General features: G+C 38.9%; 1 protein-coding gene across 1 annotated transcript in view; it reads left to right on the top strand.

Moving 5' to 3' along the window:
• The window catches only part of LOC106838738 (fibrous sheath-interacting protein 2-like), an 85314-nt gene that overhangs the window by 53473 nt on the left and 7666 nt on the right, over positions 1–24175 (top strand). The window contains exons 17-22 of the mRNA XM_070501786.1: positions 579–9940; positions 12843–13343; positions 14390–14490; positions 15592–15638; positions 18193–18236; positions 22054–22120. Of these exons, the coding sequence (XP_070357887.1) occupies positions 579–9940; positions 12843–13343; positions 14390–14490; positions 15592–15638; positions 18193–18236; positions 22054–22120 (10122 nt within the window). The remainder of the gene's footprint in view (positions 1–578; positions 9941–12842; positions 13344–14389; positions 14491–15591; positions 15639–18192; positions 18237–22053; positions 22121–24175) is intronic.

Below are 24175 nucleotides of genomic sequence, written 5' to 3'. Positions count from 1 at the left end.
TTTATAGGAATAATACTCTAAACCCATGCTTACAAATACAATATCTGCACTCCCTTTCTATAAATGTTTACATGCATATATTGGGTTGAACCATATGAAATAGCCATTTTTGTATGTCAAAAACTCAAACATCAGCAGTTTCATTTGGTTCAATTTACTATATACTGTATAGTCCCAAACTAGATAATTAGCTGAACAGCCGAAAATGTTTTCAAGAATTACATGAGGTCTCTAGATATCACTGGAGTCATTCTAGGGCATTGCAGCACTAAAGCTGGAAACCACTTCTCTGCCCCAGGATTTCCAGCTTCTTAAAGCAACATAGCTATCCAAGGAAGAAACCAGCACTTAGAGATTTGAATTCTACTGGGCTATTTTCTTAACTTCTCAGCTGAAATAAGTTCCACAGGTGGAAAATAGAGTTGAAGAAAACCTAGTTCCTTTCTCGATGAGGTTTTTCTATTTCATGAGTGAGGTACACCCAAGGTGGAATTCACATATAAAATATTTCCAAGATTTTGAATGGTCATCGTTTTTCCTTAATGCATGTTTAAAATAGTAATGCTTTCTGTTTTAAGGTCCTCTTGATGAAAAAGTATCTATTGCTTCCACACTGTTAAGGAAGAAATATGAATCAAAACAGCCTCTAAGAAGCACAAACAGTGATTCTTCACTTAAACAGTTTTGTGAACATCTCGCTGAATTGGTTATTTTCTATATAATTTCAAGCATTTCTGATTGCACTGAAGATGGTGGAACAAAACAAAACTCACTAGAAAACCAAGATGCAACATTTAGCAAGGTTATTTTAGTTTATTCCGAAGTGTTTGAGAGTCGGTCAATTTCTATCAGGGGGCTTGCGTTAAGCATTTCTGAAATCATTATTCAAATCCTTTGCAATAATGACATTTTAAAGGCAGACATTACACAACAAATGGTTTCTATGAAAACAAAATATGTTTACTGTGCAAGAACAGCTACGGCTGACTTTGACAATCTCTTTCAAGATCTCAAGGTAGGAGTGATTCATGTTCTGTGCAAAGAAATAGGAATAAATCATCAGCCTGACAGTAACGGAGGAAACAAATCACTTTCCATGCTTAAAAGCCATAGTTTGCCCATTCACAAGAAAACCAAAACAATGAAAAGACAGACAGGCCTCAGAGGTTGGAAATCAGCTCCTACTCACCGAATTAATCAAGTGGTACAGAAAAATAAACTAAATTCTCTGGCATGTAAGTTAGACACTCTGGTTGGTAGCCTAAAAACTCATGAATCTAAAGAAGTGGTCAATAAAGTTTTCAATATTGTTTTCGATTTGTTTTCGCCCGATGAATGCCCAAATTGGGATATGGATTCTGGTAAAACAGCAAGAAAAACGTTCCTATCTTCAAATATCCAGCAAAGTCATAGAATACCTAGAAATGACCTAGGGCTCTCCCCAAAATCAGTTTTTCTTCTGAATGCTGTGTGTGAGAAACTTATTAGAACACTTTTGGAAGAATGTACAACCAACAGCTTCCTTACAAATGGTACGCTTTCTGATGAAATACCAGCAGAACATCAACTGTTCAACATACTTCAAAATGTAGAGGATTTTTGCAGGGGAACAATGGACTATGGCTCACCATTTGAAGGATATGACATGTTAGACCTTTGGGAAAATCTGGCAGAAATAAATCAAGGATCTATGCTTTGTATTATTTCCCATAGCTTGGTAAAATCCTTAATGGAAAAACTGTCACATGGTGTAGAGCAACCTCCCGGAAGTCCACCATTTACAAACAAGAATTTAACATACAGGACAAGAGAGAGACTTCCTAGTTTCCCAAAAGCACAAAGACCAGAATTAAAAGAATCAAGGCACGATAAAGTCTCTGTAAGATTCATGAATTATGACAGCAAGCCTTTGACAGGGCCATTGAATAATCTCACGGTGGTTCACTCCAAAATGCAAGCCCCATTTGGTAAGCAATTTTCAGGAAAATTTGCTTGTCTACCTCCTCTTCAAAAACCAGGTAAAAAGCAGGTCAATACAGCAACCCTTCTTAACATGCAACCTCCAGGAGGCATGAGCACTGGAGTTTACTCTGCCACATTTCTGGAGGAAATAATTGCAGACATTTTTCTCAATCTCTCTACCTCATTGCAGGGCAAAAATGTAAACATCACTGAAGCCCAGCTCAATGAGATGAATGTATTAGATGTCAACTCTGTGGTGAATGAGTTTAAAAATGCCCGAGTCACTGTTTTACGGGGTGTTGAAGAAAGGATATATTTTCCACCAATCTATAAAGAAACTGTTAGTAAGATTGTTGACTCCGTTTATAATGATGTTTCATGGGAATATACATTAAAAGTTACCTGTGGCAGTCATCTGGCACAGGCTACCACCTCAATAGCAGAACAGATAACTAATGGCATATTGAAAGAGAGTGTAGACTACCAACTCCCGTTGTGCTTTGTAGGGAAGCTCATGCCCAATTCATATTACCCTCTCAAAGCTGAAAATATACTACAGAAACTTCAAAACAACCTGAGAGAACTTAATTACCAAGGTCTATATTCAGCAAGCTATACTACCATGTTATCACACTCACTTTTAGAAGATGTCATCAGAAAGCTGTTAGCTCAGCTCGTTTCTCCACCCAGCGAGGCTTCCTGCTTGGGAAAGAAATATTTAATGACTTCGGATTTTAATGAGATATCCACCTGTATAATAGATCAGATTTTGTTAGCCATTTCAAAGCATAAGATTTGGCTCACTAAATATGATTATCAACATCTATATACAGAAAAAAACCTTCAAAATATGGTGGAGTCTGTTTATAATAATATTTTGCAGATGTCTGACTCTCTTGTATCAATACAGAAAAGTATACTAAGCCAAAGCCCGATTATGGTTGACCGAATAGCCAGTCTCATTATTCAAGAGATTATTGAAAATCATCTTCAACCATTCTTGTGTGGAGCGGGCTTACCTCATTTAATGACTCCATTGGATGAAATATCAAATATGGTTACAGAGGTTCTCAGTGAAGTCACAGAGTCACACAGACCCCAGAAGCCATCATCATTAGGCATGGACTTTTATCCTAATGCATTTGTAGAAGAAATTGTTGTCAGACTGTTACCAAAGATCTTCAATCGAAGATATAACACTGAGCGTGAACTGGATAAAATGACCCCCAAAATAATAAACTCAATTAATGACCATTTTAACAAAGCTAAAATCTGCATTCTTCGTGATGGCCAAGAGCAGTCTTTCACAACTGTAGATATAGACACTGTGGATGAACTTGTTAATTCAGTTTATGAGAATGTTCTGAAACAACATGAGCTGGCCCCTGAGGTTGATAATAAAAAACTCATAGACAGTGATATTTTGGCAGAAAATATTACCAATTTAATTGTAGCAGCTATTTCTGATTATCTTTTTCATCCGCTGTTTTCTGGGGATTTGTCAGCTTCTACCTATGCTACTTTAACAGCAGAGAACACTATTCAGAACCTCTTTAGTGGCATCAGTGAATCTACCAAGCCAAGCCAGAATTTATCTCCATATAACACCTTACTGCCCTACACATTTTTAGAAGACATAATCAGAGAACTATTATCTAGAATCTTTCCTTCTGTATCTAACATGGTTCCATACAGTGAAACTGCAAAAGATAGATCAGGAATTAATTGCAGTGAAATCTCTTCAAAGCTAATCAGTGATATTAGGATGAAAGTTTCCCAACATGAAATTCGATTTTCAAAAGATGAAGAAACCAAATCTGTTTACTCAGAGGAGTATGCTCAGTATCTCGTTGATTCTGTATTCAGAAGTATCTTACAAAACTCTGGGTCTCAAGAAGCAGTTGAGCACGATATCATAAGCAGTAACAGTGTTCTTATTGATAGAATAGCAGGTTTTACTATTAAAAATATCTGTCAACAACATCTCCATCCATTTGTGTATAGCAGCTCATTACTTCCTTCATCATACACATACTTTGATGATGCGAGAAGGCAACATTTTTTTGCAAGTGTTTACTCCTCATCATTTTTGGAAGATGTGATCTCTGGGGTTTTAGGCAAAATATTCCACAGGGTGTTAGGTATTGTGCAAACAAAATCAATAAGAGATTCAGAAAAAGAACTGCTGGAAACAGCAGAAAAACTCATATATTTGATAACAGAAGAATTCTCAAAAGCTCAAGTTAGCATCCTAGAAAATACTGTGGAACAACTGTGTTTGCCACGAGTAGACAGAGACATAGTTATCGAAATTATTGACATGGCATATAGCAAAGTTTTACAAGAATATGAACTGGAACCTGATAAGGACTTTCTCAGTGACACAAAAACATTGGCAGAGAAGGTAACTAAAATTATCCTGACTGAAGTTTTTGCTTTCCAAATTCACCCAGATTTCATTGCACACCTGCCTTTTAAATCATATTCAAAACTCAATGCTGATGTTTTGATAAAGAGAGTTCATTATGCTATTAGTAAATCAAGACTCAGAAGACAGACTTGTACAAGATATACCACCATATTATCACACACACATTTGGAAAAAATTGTCACTCAGGTTTTATCTCAGATAAGTCCTTTGAACTGCAGTGACGAAGATCCAGACCTTTTGCAGTCAGAGTTCAGCAACACAGTTGTGAGACTGATCGATGAAGTCAAATCAATAATTTCTAAACATGCAATATGCATTATTAAACATGGAAATGAAAAACAAAATGTGATTTCAGGAAAAGATGTCCAGGCTATGGTTGATGCCATTTATGCTGATATTTCTCATTCAAATCTATACCAGTCTCCTACAAAAGATAAAAAAGGCATAAGTAATATACCTGTTACAAAAATAGCGAGTTATATAATAAAAGAAATATTTAACCATCATCTTGAGTTATTTTTATCTGGAGATAAAACTCTTCACTCAGGTACAGTGGATCAAACTTCTCAACAGAGAGCAATAGATCCTAAACAAAGAGAATTATCTTTCATTGTGAATTCAGCTGTCTTTTTGGAGGAAGTAATTTCTGAGCTTTTATGCAAAATCCTTTATGTATTCTCACATAATGTCGTGGCTGCCGAAAACCCACATAAAGCAGAAGTCTACATTACTGACATTGTTACAACATTAGTAAAATCAATTGTGCTGGAGTTCACCACATCAGAGATTTTAGTTTCAGATCACTTGGATGAAAATCTTTATTTTTCAGAAGGCTATAAAGAAATGGTTACAAAAATTGTCAACCTAATTTATGAAAAAATATTAGATGATTATAAATCTCTGGTTCATATTTATAGAGCTATACAAAGTGATGCTGTCAGCTATGGAAAAATAATATATCATTTGCTGTTAGGGGAAATTTATGACTATCAAGTGGAGTCATTAGTTTCGGGAGAATTAGCAACTTCTTCCTATTCCTCCCTCCAAGAGGAGAACATCATCAGAAATGTACTCGACACCATCAATGATGATAGCCATGTCTTGCCATCATGCATCACTGTATTGCCCCATGCCCTTTTAGAAGATGTGATTTACAAGCTTCTTGCATATATATTCCCTTCATCTGAGGCTGAAACTGAGCTAAATGAGGAAGAGGTGCCACCAGATTATGAGTTTGTGAATGCAGCTTCAAAACTGACTGAAGAAATTATAACAGAAATTTCAGAACATGAGATTAGACTTGCCGCAGCAGAGGAAAATGTAGAAAATATGCAATTAGGAGCAACTGAGAACTTCATTGATTCCATATGTAATAATATTATGAAAAAGTTTAAATTCAAAGATGAAGCACAGAAAGATACATGCAAAAAGGGAGGCTCATTCCTCAGGAGGATAGCTGGTTTCATTATGAAGGAAATTGTGGACCACCATCTGCAGCCATTTTTATGTGATGAAGAATCATCTCCCAATGACTTACCCAAAAATGACCAAGTCATTGAACCCTGGAATCCCAGTAAAGAAAAACTACAGTCCTTCCCACAGTCTTCTGTGTATTCTGCTACATTTTTGGAAGATGTCATAATTGACCTTGTTCACAAATTTTGTAATCTTCCAAGTATTGCTGAAAATCCTAAGGACAAAGAGATATCAGAAAGAGACTTCATGGGTACAGCTATAAAATTTGCCAACGCCTTGATAGGGGAGTTTAGGAAAAGTGAAATTAAAGTTTTAGCAAATGCTGAAGAAATGTTTTTGTTTCCACCAATAGATAAAGAGACAGTCAATAAAGTATCTGATTCTGTGTATGACGAGGTCATAGAAATATATGGATCTAACAATGTTCAGAAAGATGATAGAAGTAACGTTGTTATAGAGATGATTGCTGCTTTAGCCAAGAAGGCAATCTCTGCTTTCAAGATTCAACCACTTTTTTGGGGAGACTGGTCTACCTTGTTCTCATTTCTAGCTGTGGATGACATCATCCAAAGATTTCAACACCTACCATATAAAACCTTTACAAGGAAAAATGGAAGCTTTAAGGGGAACCCAGTTTCTTCTGCAGAACAATCATCTATGCTTACTTCTCTAACTTCAGGCCTGAAAGACAAAATGGAAACTTTGGAAATAGGTAGAGGAGCATTTAACGGAAAAGAGAATTTCAAAAAGGAGGAGACATCAATGAAGACAGGAAGCATCCATGAGCCAATCTTTACCACTATAACTAGCATTACAAAGAGCAAAGTAACTACCCTAGGATCAGAGTTAGCTGAAAGTGTGGCGAATAAAAAGAAAGGGGATGAAAAGAAAAGGGAAAGTCTAATTGGAAAAGGTAATGAGAAGGTATCAAAAGTTACCAGTGCAAAAAGTAAAGATACTCAGGGTCCAGATGTGTGTACAGCACTTATAAAGAATGAAATCAAGAAGAAAGATAGCTTGGCTAGAAAAGACAAGAAAAGGCAAGGTGATGAGGTGTACAAATGTCTTTCACCAGCTACCAATGATACAAAAAAGAAGGTTGTCTTGGAACCAGATTTTAAAATAGATGATAAAAAGAAGAGTGACAAGAAAAGAGAAAGTTCATTAGAAAAAGAGGATAAACCTTTTGAATTACCATCTCTGAAATCCAAGGTGAGAAATCGAGAGATCCAAGGGAAGATGAGAGATTCTCCAGCTTACAGAGTTCCATATGACAAACAGATCTTGCATCCTAAACATGTCCAAAATGTCACTGAAAGCATTGACAGAAATGTTTTAGAAATATCTTCTATCCAAGAACCAGTAGATGATTCAAAATCCCAAAATCCTCTAGGCGATAAAGCAGCATCTGTAACTCAAGCAGATGGCAAGGATTTTGCACAGCCTGCTTCAAGGAATTCAGCTAAACAAAATGCTCCTGAAAAAGATGACGAGAATGAGAAAAGTAAAGATAAAGAGATTAAAAGTAAACCTAGTAAACCAGACAATCCTCAGAACCCACCAGAAAATAACCCCGGGATTTTCCCTGCTAACTTTTTAGAAGATGTTATCTCTGAAATAGTTAAATTGATTTTTTCTTCCTCACCAGGTATAGATGATACATGTCAAAATGTAACCAATAATGTAAATCAGGCTGAGCTCTATGACACAGCTATGATACCGACTGACTCCCTCTTAAAGGAGGTTTCAGATGCTCAAATTAAAGTAGTAAACCCAGATCAAGGAAGTCAGCTCCTCTCACCTGCTGATAAAGTTTCCTCACTTCATAAAGTAACTCTCAGGCAAAAAGAACCATCTGTGGATAAAGCACCTCCCGAGAAAAAATTAATTATGGATAAAATACCACCCATGCATAAAATGCCACCTGCAACTAAAACACCTTCTTCAGATGAGGCATCTTTTATGGATAAAATACCATCAATCGATAAAACGTTAGTCAATAAGATTGCTCACTCTTCTATATGCAATATTTTCCAGGAATATAGATCTCAAGATTCCATTTGTAAGGACATAAATAGCGATGGTGAAAATTTAGCAAGAAAGCTAGCTAATGCAGTAATAGAAGAAATTTTTCAGCATCAGCTAAACTTGCCACTTTATGATGAGGTTCCAGCTTCAGTATGTTTGCCTCTAGAATCTAAGGGGGTTATGAAAAAGGTCCATAAAGTGGTCCAAACAGCCTGCAAAGAATGTCAAACATCATCGCCATATACCATAATGCTGCCTTACGAATTTTTAGAAAGTATAATTTCTTCTCTTCTATCAAAAATTTTCTCAACGGTAGCCAACACAAAAGCAGAAATATCTGAGGATAATTTGTACCCAGAACTGGATTTCCTTCAAATGAAATTAGTAAGTACAATTATGACAGAGATCTCCAACGATGAAGATATGACTATAGAGTATGTAGAATCCTTACATCCTAATGATTATGAAATTATTCAAGTAGTGGTTCAGACTATTTATAATAATCTCTTGCCACAATTTGGAACTCAAGAGTGCATACGAAATTGTGTCAAGAGTGGTTGCAAAATCCTTTCAGAAACCATAGTTAATTTAGTTGTTCGGGAAGTAGCTGGCAATCAGTTACAGAACTATTTTTCTGGAGAGCTAACACCACATCAATGTACAGAAGTTGACAATGTTGTTGAAAATATCCTTAAAGATGTTATCCAAACCGCTGAAATTCCCCAGTCTCAGCCATCATGGGCTTACAAACTGCCTTTCAACATAATAGAAGAAATTGCTATAAATTTTTTGTCAAAGCTTTTATTTGTGTTTCCAAAAGCAGATAAGGAACAAAACAATTCTCTAAATTCTCAAATGCAAAAAATAATCTCAAAAATCTTAAATTCATTCCAAGAATATATCTCTAAAAGTCATATTACAGTAGTACCAGAGGCCAAAGAATCACCCACTGTATCTTTAGCAGACAGTGCAACTATTGAAAAAGTAGTTACTTCTGTCTATAACAGTGTTTTAAAGCACTCTGGCTCCCATAGTTCAATGTATAAAGATTTAATGGGTAGGAGCAATGTCCTCTCTGATACAATAGGATTTTTAATGGTGAAGGAAATTTCCAATTCAGAATTCCATCCTCTAGTAGAGGAAGAAGCATCAAGTTTCGAGTTAGTTCTGGAAGCTGTCAAAATTACGGAAAAAGTCGTTAAGATTATCGATGACCTCAAGTTGAAGAAAAAGCCTTCATCTGAAAAAGAGGCTGTGTTAGATGCCAGGATTTTAGAAGAAACACTGGCCTTCTTCTTGGCTAAACTAATAAAGTTGCCAAGTGCCTCAAACTTATCAAAGCCTGAGTTAAAAAATATTGCATCTCAATTGGCAAAATCTGTGGCAGCTGAAATTTCCAGAAACAACATTAGCGTTGTAACTGCTAATCCTGAAGAAAAGTTTTTAAGTCCAGAAAGTATAGAAATGAGTTCTCAGATGGCTGATTCTGTTTATAATCATGTACTACAACAATCTGGAACGCACGAAGAACTTTATTATAACATGAAAGGTGCAAACAATGTCTTCCGTAAAGAGGTCGCTTCTTTAATTATCAGTAAAGTTTTAAATTTTCCGTTAGAAACAATTAGCCCAAAAGATTCATGTGCTGTTCTCTTTGGCGATCTGGACATTGGTCGAATTGTTGAAAAGGTGCATGGGAATACTGTTACAATGAAACGTGAGCTAGAGCAAAAAGCGTTAGATCAAGATTTAAGTGAGGAGGAATTTCCAATTAAAATAATTCCTCACCATAAGAAACGACCAATCAATATTGATCCAGACATTGTTGCAGAACACTTAGGTGTTATTTCTATAAAAACCCAATCTCTTGAGAAACTGCAGATGGAGTGCTTAGCTAGAACTGGACATAGCATCGAAGCACTGAGAAGAATGTCAGCAAGGGGGAGCAGTTACTCGAAAGACGTCCCTGATGCTGAAAAGAGAAAGAGAGAAAAGCGCATCTCTTTGGATGAGGCCGGACGACTGAATGTAAAGCCCTTGGAGGTTAGTGTAAAAAGCAGTGGTGAAAAGAAATGAATAGTTAGTGAGGATTGGTTGTCCTTCTGTGATTGCTTTCCTCCAGTAGGTCTATGGGAATGCATTTGTAAAATATAGTCAATTTTCTCTTGCCCAGCCCAGTAGAATTGGACACTCTGATTCATCCAATACAATTCTCTGCTTTCCTGGGACTTATCCCACCAGCAGTGTGGCTCAGTGTAAAGGGGGCAGGCTAGTTTCCACTAGGCAGTCAGACTGAACTGCCATTTCTTGAAGAATGGGAATACAGGGAAATACCCTTAACAGCAAATAGGACTGATAAGAATTGTAGTCCTCATTTGGCAACTGGGAAGAAATGCAATTTTTACGATCCTCACAATTCTTTCATAGATATACTATATGGGTCCAAACGGGCCAGTTAGAATATCAGCTAAACCAGCCTCTATTAGAGATTGAAATCCTCAAACTTAAGGCTCCATAGTAGTATTGTTTTTACTTAGAACATTCATCAACAAACATTATGCTGCAAACTCTTCAGAGTTCGTTTCTTCTTATTTCACTTTCACTACATAATACTTCCTAGTTTGCCATACTCTTACATCCTCAGGACATCCCAGTTTCTTTCCTATACGACCCTTGTACTCAACCCAGTTGTCTTCATGCTGCTATTTTTATGAACTAGATCCTCTGCATCCCCTATTTGAGCTCCAAATGTACTTAAATAATGGGGCCTCGAAATGCCAAAACATTGTCCTTGCACAGTGCAATTATTGAAAAAGCAGGCAGTTCTGTTTACTGATCTTAGGGCATAAGGGCATAGGGATGGTCTTGCCAGGAGATGGAGTTACACTCATGCAGCCCCATGTTCTCATTTAATACCAAATCCCCTAGGGATAAATGAGCCTCTTGCACTGGTGATGTGCACTCACACTAGGGATGTAGCCTGTGGCTTACGAACTGAGCAAAGTTCTATAGAACCAACGTGCCTGGAGCATAAGCCTAGGAGCATGTTTTCCTTAGCATTATTTTCCAACCCATTGAACTAAGTCTCAGAGCTGGTGAAGACATTGATAGGTACTTTTTTTTTTTTTTTTTTAAGATTTTATTTTTTCCTTTTTCTCCCCAACGCCCCCCGGTACATAGTTGTGTATTCTTCGTTGTGGGTTCTTCTAGTTGTGGCATGTGGGATGCTGCCTCAGCGTGGTCTGATGAGCAGTGCCATGTCCGCGCCCAGGGTTCGAACCAACGAAACACTGGGCCGCCTGCAGCGGAGCGCGCGAACTTAACCACTCGGCCACGGGGCCAGCCCCGATAGGTACTTTTTTTAAGTCTCAGATACTGAGATTGTCATAGACACTGATGGATTCTCCTTGATCTTTAGTTTCTTGGTCCAGATGAAGGTCCTTTCCAGCTCTAAAATGTCCTTTTCTCCTTGGGTTCCAAAAATGACATTAGCATTTACTTAGTAGTCTTCATTTGTATATAAGTAATTCCTTGAGCACAAGGTCTATATGTCTAAACTGTAGAATGTTACCCCCAAGTCATTACTTCTTAATCATCTGCAGAAATATCTATTGGTTCTTCTTCTTGGTTACATGCTGCCTTCTCTTACATCTTTAACGGTACTTTACCTCTTTGTAGCCCAGAGGAAGTTGGAAGAGAATAGATAATCCAAAACAACTACTCCCACTACTATTAAGGGGAGCAAATGCTGTCTTAAGGAAAGTAAACAGACATAGATAGTTCAGCTAAGACAGATGCTTTGTGGGTATCTGGACAGCAGTGCCATCCATCCTCACTGAGGATGGGTTTGCAGAAAGAACAGGAATCAATTTAGGGAACCCAGACAACTCTCTGGCTACCTCAATCAGGAATCCACAAGCAGGGCTTCATTTACTGTTGTAAGGTACCAAAACTTCCCAACACACCAGTCACATGGCTATTAAAGGCTAATACAGTAACACATTTCCAAGGCCATATAGAATGACTTTTGATTTTTTGAACCACTTTTTCCCTCCACCGGCACAGATAATCAAAATTGATTGACTGTCTCCCATCTATTACAGAAGTTCTTTCATTTTGTTTTGCACAAAAGATATTACTTTAAGGCAGCATTTATCTGAAAATCTGATTTGCAGTGTTACAAAAAGATCTAAGATTGATAACTCAGTTTAAAGCTTTTGTGGCATCATTAAAGGCTACAGAAATGGGAAAAATCATTTATGTAATTATAACTCTTTTCCTTGATCTGTCTTTAACATTGCAGAACAGAAAGTGACATTTGACTAGGGAGGTGCGGAGAAATGAAGATTTACTCTTTGAAATGCCCTTTGGAAAATATGTTCAAAGGATTAGGATGTGGAGGGGTGAGGAATGAACATTCAAAGTCCTTCACAATTTTGGCTATTCATAACTTTTAAAAATCCAAGTCAGCCAATACCTTGTCTTTTTTCATAAAATATCTGTATTTAGATTGCTCTATGATTAGTTCCCTAATAAGAAGTTTAGAAAAACATGTTATCATGTCTAAATTTGTTGCAAAACTTTCAAGGTAAATGATGAAAACAGAATGTAATTAAAGTATTTGTGTATGTTGCATTTCTTGGAAAGTAAAAAGTAAAATTTGAAGCAAAAGAAAGAACCTTAGTTAGGTTCTCTTCTTTGGACCAGTGATATTATTCTTGAATGCAAAAAATATATATATATAGAAATGAGCAAATATTGCTTGTAATTTTTATTTATTTCTCCTTTTAAATATATCACTAATAATAAGTGAATGGCATTTGAAGATGAATAATTTTATTAAATTGAAACTAGAAACCATATGAAAATTGCCTTATTACAATAGAACCACAGGAAAAATGACTGAGGCAATTGTTTTTAATATTCATTGTGTCTTCAATTCCAGACTGCTAGTAGGAACTCATTTCAGAATTTAATAAAGCCTGACATCACCAAAGTGGAGCTTTTAAAAGATGTCCAAAGCAAAAAAGATCTTATCATTCGGTTGGTAGCTCATGATATTGAGCAAGAAGAGTCAAAAAATAAAGTAGAAGAGGGTTTAACTTCTGATGAAGATGAAGTTGTTTTACAAGAGGTTGGAAAAGAAAAATTTCCAGAAGGCCCATTTGAAGATCAAGTAAAAGAAGATGTGAAGCCCACTGCAAGCACAGTGGCTTTTCCCAAGCCACTGATGAGCAAGAGCAATCTGAAAAAATGTTTATCACTAGGAAAAAGTTGTCATCCCAAATCCAGTGTAACTACAACAAATACCAAAGCATCACCAACTCAATGGCCAGAATCTGAGGAGACACAAATAAGAAAAATTCTTTCTAAGGCTGATGTGACTACCTTAGAATCCTCAACTGACACAGACTCTTCCTTCTGGGGGAGAAAGACATCACTAAGTGTAAGTGAGAAATGTGACTATCAGCGACTGGGTTTCTGTAGAAAGGGTTGAGAGTTTCACAAACTTAGTTCAAGTAACATAAGTTAGATAGGAAGAAAAGGGCATAAACTGTATCCAGGCAGTCTCTCCCAACTCTGATGATATTTACAAGAGGGAAATGATTAACAGATGAAGTCAGGAGCCTCAATTGAAGAAAATCAGATCATGGAAAGAGTTCTAGGTTAGTTAGAAGGACAAGAAGAACAGAAAATAGGAACCAGTTAGGAGAAATGCAAGCTAATTACTTAAAATATGATAGATTTCATCCGATTTTGTACTCTGACCTATAAATACTCATTGGAAGTTTCGTGCATAGAAACTTCATGCCTGTGGGCGGGACCAGAAGATGGGCTGGGAGTAAAAGGATTCATGCAAATTCAGCCTATCTAGGTTTGAATTCTGGCTTTACCATTTAGTAGTTATGTGACCTTTGGGCAAGTTACTTATCCAACTTTTTTCTTAAAAATTACTTACCCAACTTGTTGAAACATAGCCAATTAGTCAAAATATGTTGAATATTCCTCCTGCAATCAGCCCATAAACTCCATTATCACTTTGACACACAGTTCCTGTCCCTGGTTCCTATGCTTCTGAGTGATAGTCTGGGCCTTACTGACCTCTTGAGTTGACCCTAACCAAAAAATGGTACCATACCATGGGTTTGGAGAATACGTATGATTTAGGATTTCCTTGTAAGACAATTCCCTGGATTATCCATTTGCAGTGATTTCCAGTTAACCCAGAAGCTGCAGTGAACCAGAGAAAATAAAACACAGAGATACAACTCTGGCCAATTCAGGAGTTCACCAGGTCAATAGCCTTAACACAAACTCTGATCTATTTATTGAGATCTATTTATTGGGAAGTCATGTGAGATTTCATGACCAAACACAGTGTGCCTGGTCAGAAATGCTAGCCTCATAGATAACTAAGGAAATGTTATAGGATATTTTACTTGATTTATTGCAAACTCTCTTTTGTGTAATACCTGACTTGTACTTTTCCAGGTAGAAGAAATGAAATCTAGTACCAAGCCATCTAGTACCAATCTACATCAAATTATGAGTACATCCTCATACAATGAAGAGGCTCTGCCTTCATTTTCTAGGTATAATCAGTTAAAGCAATACAAGTTGGCTAAGAAATTAGAAGTCTGGAAGTCTGTTGATGGGAAGAATGGGCCCCTCAAATAAACCTGTGAGAAAGTCAGTGTTTAGCCCCTCAACCTCCCCTCACTCCTTCCCCTAGCTCCCCACTGTGGTTACTTCCTGGGCCTCCCCGTCCCATCCTCTCTCTCATTCCTGTTTACCTTGTTTCTACTTTCTTCTTCTGAGATCTGCTTTCTAGTATAGTCATCTAGTTAGTATAGTTAGATTCTTTAATGTGTTAAGTTCTTGAACCTGGGAGGCGCTGGGTCAACAATAGTCCCTGCACTAACGGCCCCCCTAAAGGGATTCCTACTTAGCTCCCTTATGTACCTAAATGCTCAACAGTGTGGCCCTGATAGTCAGAGGAATCCCATGAATGGAGGAGGTGATGTAAATTGGAGCATTCAGGGAAGAATTCTCAAAAGCAGTGGAGTTTGAGTTGGGCCTTAAAGGATGGATAAGATGTAGATAAGACCATCCAAGTTGGGGAAAACTAAAGAGAAAGGCTAGACTACGCATTTGGGGACATGGAGGAACAAAGTACACTGTAGACTTGAAGTTTGATTAACACTTTTTCTAGAATAGCCAAAACATGTCTAAAATTGTTCTTCTATTTTTAAGAATGTTCACAAACTGGGAAGGGTAGCAATTTGCATCATGAGAGAAATAGGCTATAAGGAGAAAAACCTACCTCACTGTAACTATATTTTTTTCCACCTAGCGCTATGAAATTAAGGATTCCTTTTGACCTGATGCCATTTTAGGACATCTACTCCTGGCCCACCATTGACCCCACCTTCCTTCATGATTGTTTTAACATACATAATTAGTAATGCAGGCAACTCTCAATTATGTGTATCATTGGAGAACAGAAGGGGGCACATATAAAATGGAATAAAAGTCAATGTAGCAATCATTTTTATTTGATTTCAGCACTCAGAGACGTACCATTCCAGGTTTGCTTCTATATGAATGACTTTGATAGATTGTTCTTTTACTTAACCAGTATTCCTTCATATATGAAATATATAGAAAATGAAATGTCTTTTATCTTTTTTCAGTGTTGATGACAATAGTCTCCCAGACCCAAGTGCCAAAATAACAGAAGGTCAGATTGATTTTTTTTCTTAATTTAAATTAGTGTTTAAAAGGAGACTTTGTCCATTGCACCAATGAATTTTCTTACTGTCAAACCTGAAGTTAATACTGAGTTGTCCAGTAGTTTGATCCACTTGTGGGGAGTACTGGTTCAGTTAACTAGTTAATATGAACCAACTAGTTTGCTTTTTCTGAATCACTAATAAGATTTCATTAATAATTTTGGTGTAAAGTGTGTGGTATGATATGAGTTTACAATTACCATGCTCCTATGGGAAATATTCAAGAAATAAGAGTTTATCACATTTATATGTCGACTAGAGCCCATGCTACTAGGATTTAATCATCTCTTTAAGAGTGTATGCTTGCTTTGTATAACTGGCTTAGCCCTAGTAAAATATATCAAAAAGCTTTTTAAATCTAAAAATTAAACCTAAATTCATTTGCTTATATTAAAATCTGGCTAGGGTAGACCCCACTTTATTTTTTGTCTCTGTTGGAACTGACTCATTAAAATATTTATGAGTTGAGTTTTGGGTCCTCTATTCTTTTAAACCTCAAAGGATTAATGTGGTTCTAACAATGACAGCACTAGCTTAGAGGGAGGAGTGTCATATTTACTATAAAGGTGGCCTTGAAACTCAGACGACAGGGCTGGAATTGACCTTGATTATTTCAGGCCTACAACCCACTGAAGAAGTTACTCAAGAAAGCTATCCTCTCCACTCGGGAGTGGAAATAACATTCATTCAAAGATAAACCATAGGGGCTGGCCCCGTGGCCGAGTGGTTAAGTTCGTGTGCTCCGCTGCAGGCAGCCCAGTGTTTCATTGGTTCGAATCCTGGGCGTGGACATGGCACTGCTCATCAAATCACGCTGAGGCAGCGTCCCATATGCCACAACTAGAAGGACCCACAACGAAGAATATACAACTATGTACCAGGGGGCTTTGGGGAGAAAAAGGAAAAAAATCAAATCTTTAAAAAAGAAAAAGATAAACCATAGAATAGTGGTAAGTTTGCCAGAATTCCATGAACAGGTCATAGTCAGAAGATGATATATCACTGATGTGTTTCCTGCAGTATGGAATCATAGGCTGTTAAAGCCAGAAAGAAGCCATCTGGTATAACCTCCATTTCGGAGATGAAGAAACTGAGGTTCAGGGTGGGGAAGTGACTTGTCCAAGTTCATACACTGAGTCAGAGTATAGATCCCAAGTCTCCTAAACCTGAATCCACTGTCATTGTTTTCTTCAACTTCATTGCACTGAGCTATGCTTAGTTCTTATATCCCTTGGTAATATTGTGCCTGTGCAGTTCATTCCTAGTTTCACAGAATAGACAATAAAATCTCAACTTGATTCTGATTATCTGGAACTCTCAAATACCTAGAATTTTTCTGTGCCCTCTTCATCAAAACGGCCTCCTAGATATATCCAGAAGCATTGCTATGCATTTAAGCTAGACACTGAAAAACTGATATTTGGAAAGATGGCCCTGATAAACCCAAATGACCCCAATCGTCAAAAAAATGAGTTTACATATGTGCAGTATACAAGACTTCCTAAGGTAGGAAAGTACATTCAGACACTTTAGAATAACCAGCAACTGATAATAAAATTTAGGGGATATTCTGGTTAACAAATTCCATCAGATAATTCAACTAATGGGATCTCCCTCATATTCAAGGTAACTAAGGTTTTACTAAATTTTTTCTAGAACCCTTGGCTCAAAGGGTAATCCAGAAAGAGTTCTCTCATCTTGGTCCTTTATGATTATACAGGTATAAAATGCATATCACACGCACACATTATTTCATTTGGTCCTCTCGTAAGAAAGTAGTCTCATCCCCATTGTACATACATCTGAGGATACAGAGTTAGAGAAGTTAGAAGTAACTTGGGAAGTTAGAAGTAACTGGCCAGTGTTCACTGAGCTCTAAGTAGTGAAGATAGGACTCACAGTTTTTGTGACTCCAAAGAAGTCCAGAGCTCTTTTTTACTACTAGCCGCCTCCCTAGCTGTAGGTCTTTGTGAAACTTCTCTCTCGGTATCATTTCTACCTCCTTAGGCCAAACTTCAATCACTGATGTCTCCTGGAACTCAGGGTAGTGCCTCAGCACTCTCCTGCTTTGCACAGATTTTCCTAAGACCAGCACCTTCCTTTCTAGCATTCCTTTAACTGGCAGCCTCATTTAATTTTTTAGCTATCTACAACCAGAGTTGTAGGGGTCCTTAGAAATCACCCACAGCCTAATCTCTCACTTTACAGATGAGCAAGGAGGCCCACAGTTTGAGCAGTTGTGCAAAGATGCATAGCTAGTTGCTGAGCCTGCCTCTCCTGACCTTCTGGCCGGTGCCCCTTCCACCACGTCACACTCCATCTTTCCCAGTTTCTGAGTAAAGAGCCACAACCTGTGCCCCGCATTCTAGGGAATCTCACCTCTTTCAGCTTTTTGTTTGCCTAATTTCTGATTCTTTGATGAAATTATTGAGATTATTTCTGTGCCAAAATTTGTACATGTCTCAGAAATAACTGTTTTCCAATATTGTGTTTTGATCACAGACAGTCTTGAATGTCCAGATCTGGAGAATGCAAGCAGTATTAAGGTAAATATTTTTCACTGGCCCCTCAGTGCGAGCTAGTGGAGCCCTGATAGAAATAAGGGAGTGCCTTCATTGTGTGCTCTGAGGGGCATCAGAAAGCACTCTCTTTTCATACCTTCCCACACACTAAATCTCTCCCAGCTGGGGCCAACCCCTGGGGCCTGGAAATCCCATCATCAAAATCCTCACCTTCTTTTAAGCATTTTTTTTTATTGTTGAGGTCATATTGGTTTATAACATTGTGTAACTTCAGGTGTGCATTATTATATTTCATTTTCTGTATAGACTGCATCGTGCTCACCACCAATAGTCTAGTTTTTATCCATCACCATACATGTGTGCCCCTTTGCCCCTTTCATCCTCCTCCCACCCCCTTCCCCTCTGGTAACCACTAATCTATTCTCCTTACCTATGTGTTTGTTTATCTTCTACATATGAGTGATATCATATGGTGTTTGTCTTTCTCTGACTTATTTCACTCAGCATAACACCCTCAAGGTCCATCCATGTTGTTGCAAATAGCATGATTTTGTCTTTTTTATGGCTGAGTAGTATTCCATTGTGTGTGTGTGTGTGTGTGTGTATACCACATCTCCTTTATCCATTCATCCATTCATCCATTCATCCCAGACTGTCCCAGCCTGTCTGTGAACTAAGATTCAATCCCCGTTGCCTTGGAGTTTGTTTTGGGGGGGCGTAGGGCTGGTGAACTTCTGATGTGAGCACTTGGGTTGTTTCCACATCTTGGCGATTGTGAATAATGCTACAGTGAACATAGGGGTACATAAATTTCTTTGTACTGTTCATTTCATGTTCTTTGGATAAATACCCAGTAGTGGGATAGCTAGATCATATAGAATTTCTTTTCTCAATTATTTCAGGAATCACCATACTGTTTTCCATAGTGGCTGCACCAGTTTGCATTCCCACCAGCAGTATATGAGGGTTCCCTTTTCTACACAGCCTCTCCAACACTTGTTATTTCTTGTCTTGTTAATTATTAAAAAAAAATCCTCACCTTTGGGTTAAGTCATTGTCCTTGTGTAAATGCACAGAGTAAGCCACAGCACCCACAGCACATTAGGACAATTCCACTCATTAGCTCAGTTCCTGTAGCCTCTGGAGAGAAGCTGAACAGGAATGAGTCACATTGCACTCCCAGATAGACCCAGGCAAGGGACCTGATTGGGGCAGAGAGAGAACAGATGCTTCGAAAAGGAAGGGGAAGGGAAATGAGTGCTGATTCTAACTACTTCCCAATGTCCCTGAGGACTGGCCCTTTATAGCCAGCTTTCCAAAAGTCTGGTCTGCTCCTCAGTGTGATCCCAGAAATTCCCCTCCCCTAAGCCCCTTAGGAAGTCTCCAATGAGGGCTGAAGCTACAGATCCTCCTCTCTGTTTTGTATCACTTTTGCTTTCCTCGTGGTTCACTTTAACCCCCCTCCCAGCATGTGTGAATACACACACACACACACACATACACAACACGGCCCATCGATATCCCAAGTACTTCTCATTTAGCAATACTAACATCTATCTGACAATCTCAAATTTCAAAGTAAAATATTAAGAGGAGAGAGACTCTCCAGTCTGGAGGCCTACTGGCAGGCTTTTCCTTTTGCCAAGCTGCTTCCCTGGCTCATCTGGACTCTTTTTGCTGATTGTCTTTCTTCTCACTTGCTGGGTTTTTTCCTATTGTAAAACTGTAGTTAAAAGTATGATCCATTAAGATACTCAGCATCCTTTATCGAATAGCACAGAAATTCCTGCTCGCGTTTAGCTCTAGGAGAACATTAGTCTTCGTATATATGAATACATATGCTCTCCACTGTCAGACGTAGAAAAAGAAGTGATCATATTTCCCAGGAAGTATTTACCATGAACTGCCCATCCTCTCTCCTCCATCCCCTATTACTCTTCTGTCACTCTGTTATCGCTCTGTCCACTCACTCTGTCACTCACTCCAGCCACACTGGCCTTACTTCTCCCCTAACATACTAAGCACGCTCCCACCTCAGGACCTTTGTGCTTGCTCTTCCTCTGTGAGGAACACTCTATCCCCTGATAGCTGTGTATCTTGCTCCCTGCTCCCTTCCAGTCTTCGTTCAAAAGTTACCTTCTCAGTGAGGCCTTCCCTGACCAGCCCAGGTAAAACAGAAACACACACACACACACACACACACACACAATCCCCCTTATCCCACTTTATTTTTCTTCATAGCACTTATGGCACCATTCAGTTAATCATTCATTCATTTGGGAATTATTAATCAAGTGCCTTGGCCAGGCACTTGTGCCAGGCACTGGAGATTTAGCAGTAAACAAAGCAGACAGATAGTCCTGCCATCATCCTCTGGAAGACTATATATTCACTTGAATATAAGCTTCATGATGGCAAGAGCTTCGTATGTTTTGTTCATGACTGTATTCCCAGCACCAATGTCCAACAAACACTTGTTGGAAGAAAAGCCTTAGCTGTTAAAGCTAAATGTAGTCTCTATGTCAGGAGTTCTCCAGCTCCACTCCCCTTGAATCTGATGCACAGCCACATTCAGGAACTCCTACACAGAGCAGAGGTTCTCAACTCTAGCTATGTTAGAATCATCTGGCAAACTCTAAAAACAACTGACCTGCGGGTTCCACCCCCAGAGATTCTGATCGTTGGTCTGAGTTGCTGCCTGGGCATCGGGAATTCTAAAAGCTGCCCAGGTAATTTTAATATACAGCCAACGTTGAGAACCATTGACCTAACCTACTTGTGTCAGGCCATTTGGTAGCATCTGGCCCTCCTGCTTCCTTCAGAGCAGGCATTCTCAACCTGGCTGCACATTAGAGTCACCAGGGCAACTTAGAAAACAGACCAATACTTGCCCCACCCTCAGGGATTCCTATTCATTTGAGGTGGGGCCCAAGTATGCCTATTATTACAATTTCTCCAGATGGTTCTCTTGGGCAGCCAGGGTTGAGAACCGGTGCTTTATATTGTCCCTGCCCCAGTTTATCCCTTTAAGCATCCTATTTTGCAATGTCTTAATTCATAAGCTGCCTCAGATTCTCCTAGAAGAATTAAAGTTAAACTTTTACAATAATACTCAGCCCTCCACACCAGCAATACAAAACACTCTTCTCTCATCTTGCGTGCATTTAGGCCTTCATTGATTTGCCACTTCCTTTTTAACTGCCACCACCATGGAGAGGCTACCCTGAAACCCAGCCACCTCCCTATTTTGTGCCCTTCTAGGGTCATGCTGCTTCTGAATCTGATAAAAATCCACAAAGCAAAGCCAGCATCTGAGGCACTGTCACTGCCCTACTGCCTCCAGGCTCCTGCAACCCCACACCGCCACTTACTTGCTCCAGACCTCACAATTGTTAAGAATTCTTTAAAAGGAGATAGGAGCAGTAAAGTGGACATCCCTTTTCCCCTTTCTTCTCTTAAGACCTCCCCTATCATCATCTTCTCTCAGAGAAAGATTTAAAATGTTTTATTCATTCCAAGCTCCAGGGGCAAGGGAGCAGGCATGGCTGATAATTTTTGCGACCTGGGACACCTGACCCCCTGAAATTATCCTACAGGGGCAGCCCACATCCATGTCAGGGGCCAAACCTGGGTGTTATAATTGGCAAGAATTATAAGAAGTCATGCCTAGGAACAACCAAGTCCTAGACAATAATTCTTTGAGACTGCAGAGCACTGAGATTACTGTGTACAATGCCACAATGGTTGTTCTCTGTCCCTTGAGGGTTTCTAGATATTTCTGGTGTTCACTGTCCAACAAAGGGCAGAGGATTAAGCTAGTATTTCACCTTTGTCTTGGCAGTTTACCACCCTCTTTCAACGCGAAAGTGCTCTGGCTGGCTTGCATTCTTCAAATGATGACATTCCAGGTACAATATATTTAGCATTTTATAATAAAGCGCTCAATTATGTCATTTTGAATATAGAAGTTTGCATTGAATAGAACATTGCAATTTGTTAGTGTATTGTGCAGTTCTCTGACTTGAACCTCACAGCAAAGGGGTGACAGTACTGGAAGTAACATTTATTAGGTACCAGCTATGTACCAGGCCTTCTGTTAAGTGCTTTTCTCACCTGTGAAACATCATCTCCATTGTACTGATGAGGAAACAGAGTCAGTGAAACAAAATAGCTTGCCATACCCGCTCCCTCTGCAAGCCTTAACATCCTATTTTACAGAAGAGAAAATGGAGGCAAATGACCTGCCTGAGGTTGCACAGCCAGCAAGTGGCAGAGCCAGGGATCAAATCTCCCAGGTCTTGTGGCTTTCATCCCACATTCTTTCTTCCTGCCAGACAGGGGCTATATCTAGCAGCCACTGCATCTCAGAATTGGGCAGTGACCAAGGCCAGGCTGCAGAGTTTGGTGGCAAGTAGAAAAGATTCCATCTAGGTTTTCAACTGCATGTCCAATCAAGTCACATTCTTCTGTACCTTCAGTTTGACAGGGACACATCTTCCCAACCCCTGCATTCTGCACATTACAGGAACTCACTGGGGAGCAGTTATAAATTCAAATAACATATTTTTGCTCTGATAAGGGCTTTTGGAGGAAGAAATGCATAAATGGGCAACTTTATGCTAAGATGCTCAAAATAGTACAAAGGCCCAGAGGATAATTTATTAGAAATTACAATGATGCCTGTTTATGACAATCCACCAAAAAAGAGGACTTCACTGGACCGACACATGCCCATTACAGATTTGGGTGTATTTTTTTAAAATATGGTTTTATTAGGAATCTAAATCAGTACATGGTGTGAAGTGTCATTCTATAGCACCTGGCATGCATCGTGACCCATTCACTTTGGCCATAAACACCCCAGGCACTTCTCTCTCTTCACAGTGACCAGTGACAACCAGGGGAACCCCATTACACTGCCCACAAGCTGATCAAAGGAGCATCAGGGTATCTTGAAAGAGAGTTGGTCTCACCAAGCTTTTGTCATAATATTTTACTCTCTTACTTCCAGTACACTGTGAATGCTACACCTACTGCCTGATTTCTCTTTTCAGCAGTTTTGCTTTGAAAGGAGCATGGATTGTTAGCCAAAGCGTTCACTGTGCCCTCAGCGATGAGCTTCACGTGTGCTCTTTTTCTAGCCCAGTGCCAATCTGAACAATATGCAGAGTCTACTAGTGACTACAAGTTGCAGGCAGTGTCTCGGTGTTATTCAGGCACTGCTTGCATCAGGATCACCCAGCTTGCTTATTAACAAGCAGAATCCTAGCCCCTCCCCAGACCTCTCCCAGTATCTCTGGGAAATGGTGTCCAGGCATCTGCATTTTTAACAAGGTCTTCAAACTGCAAAAGCAAAGCTTCGTTTTTTCCCCTCCAGTGAGATTTTCAGTATATGGCCTTGCAGCCCATGCCTCAACCCTGTAACTAAGTCATCTTGTTTTTTCAGACTGTAGACTCTCCTCTTAAGTCTTTGCCTCTGCAGATTTTGGCCTTTTCCTTATTGATTTCTGGATTCTTATTTTTTATAACTACCAGCACATTCCAGTACTGCATTATTAATTTGAAAAACTAAACTATTTTCCTTTATTTGGCGGGTAAATGTGCTATCTGCTACCTTAGTTTTAATCATAGACTCTTGAAGTTCCCAAGGTTATATTGCTGGAGAAGAACTAGGTAACTGCAAGAGGTATAGGAGAACTTTGTCTCTTACTGGAAATCAAGAAAGTATGTGTTTTCTTGCTCTGTGTCTTTTCATGGCATCCTGTCATGATGAGTCAGCAACATAGATAAATGCTCATCTCTGTCCTTACAGATACAATAATCATTTTGTTAACATAAACTATGATATGCTTTAAGAGCCCTTTGCACAAAACAAGTGGTGCAGAAAAATGGGTCCAAATGGCCACTCTTATTGGCAACAGAAGTTCTTTATAGCTCACACAACAAACAGATCACTTGGGGTC

The sequence above is a fragment of the Equus asinus genome, chromosome X (assembly GCF_041296235.1).
Source record: "Equus asinus isolate D_3611 breed Donkey chromosome X, EquAss-T2T_v2, whole genome shotgun sequence".
Taxonomy (NCBI): Eukaryota; Metazoa; Chordata; class Mammalia; order Perissodactyla; family Equidae; genus Equus; species Equus asinus.
This window is presented reverse-complemented; position numbering and strand designations above follow the sequence as displayed.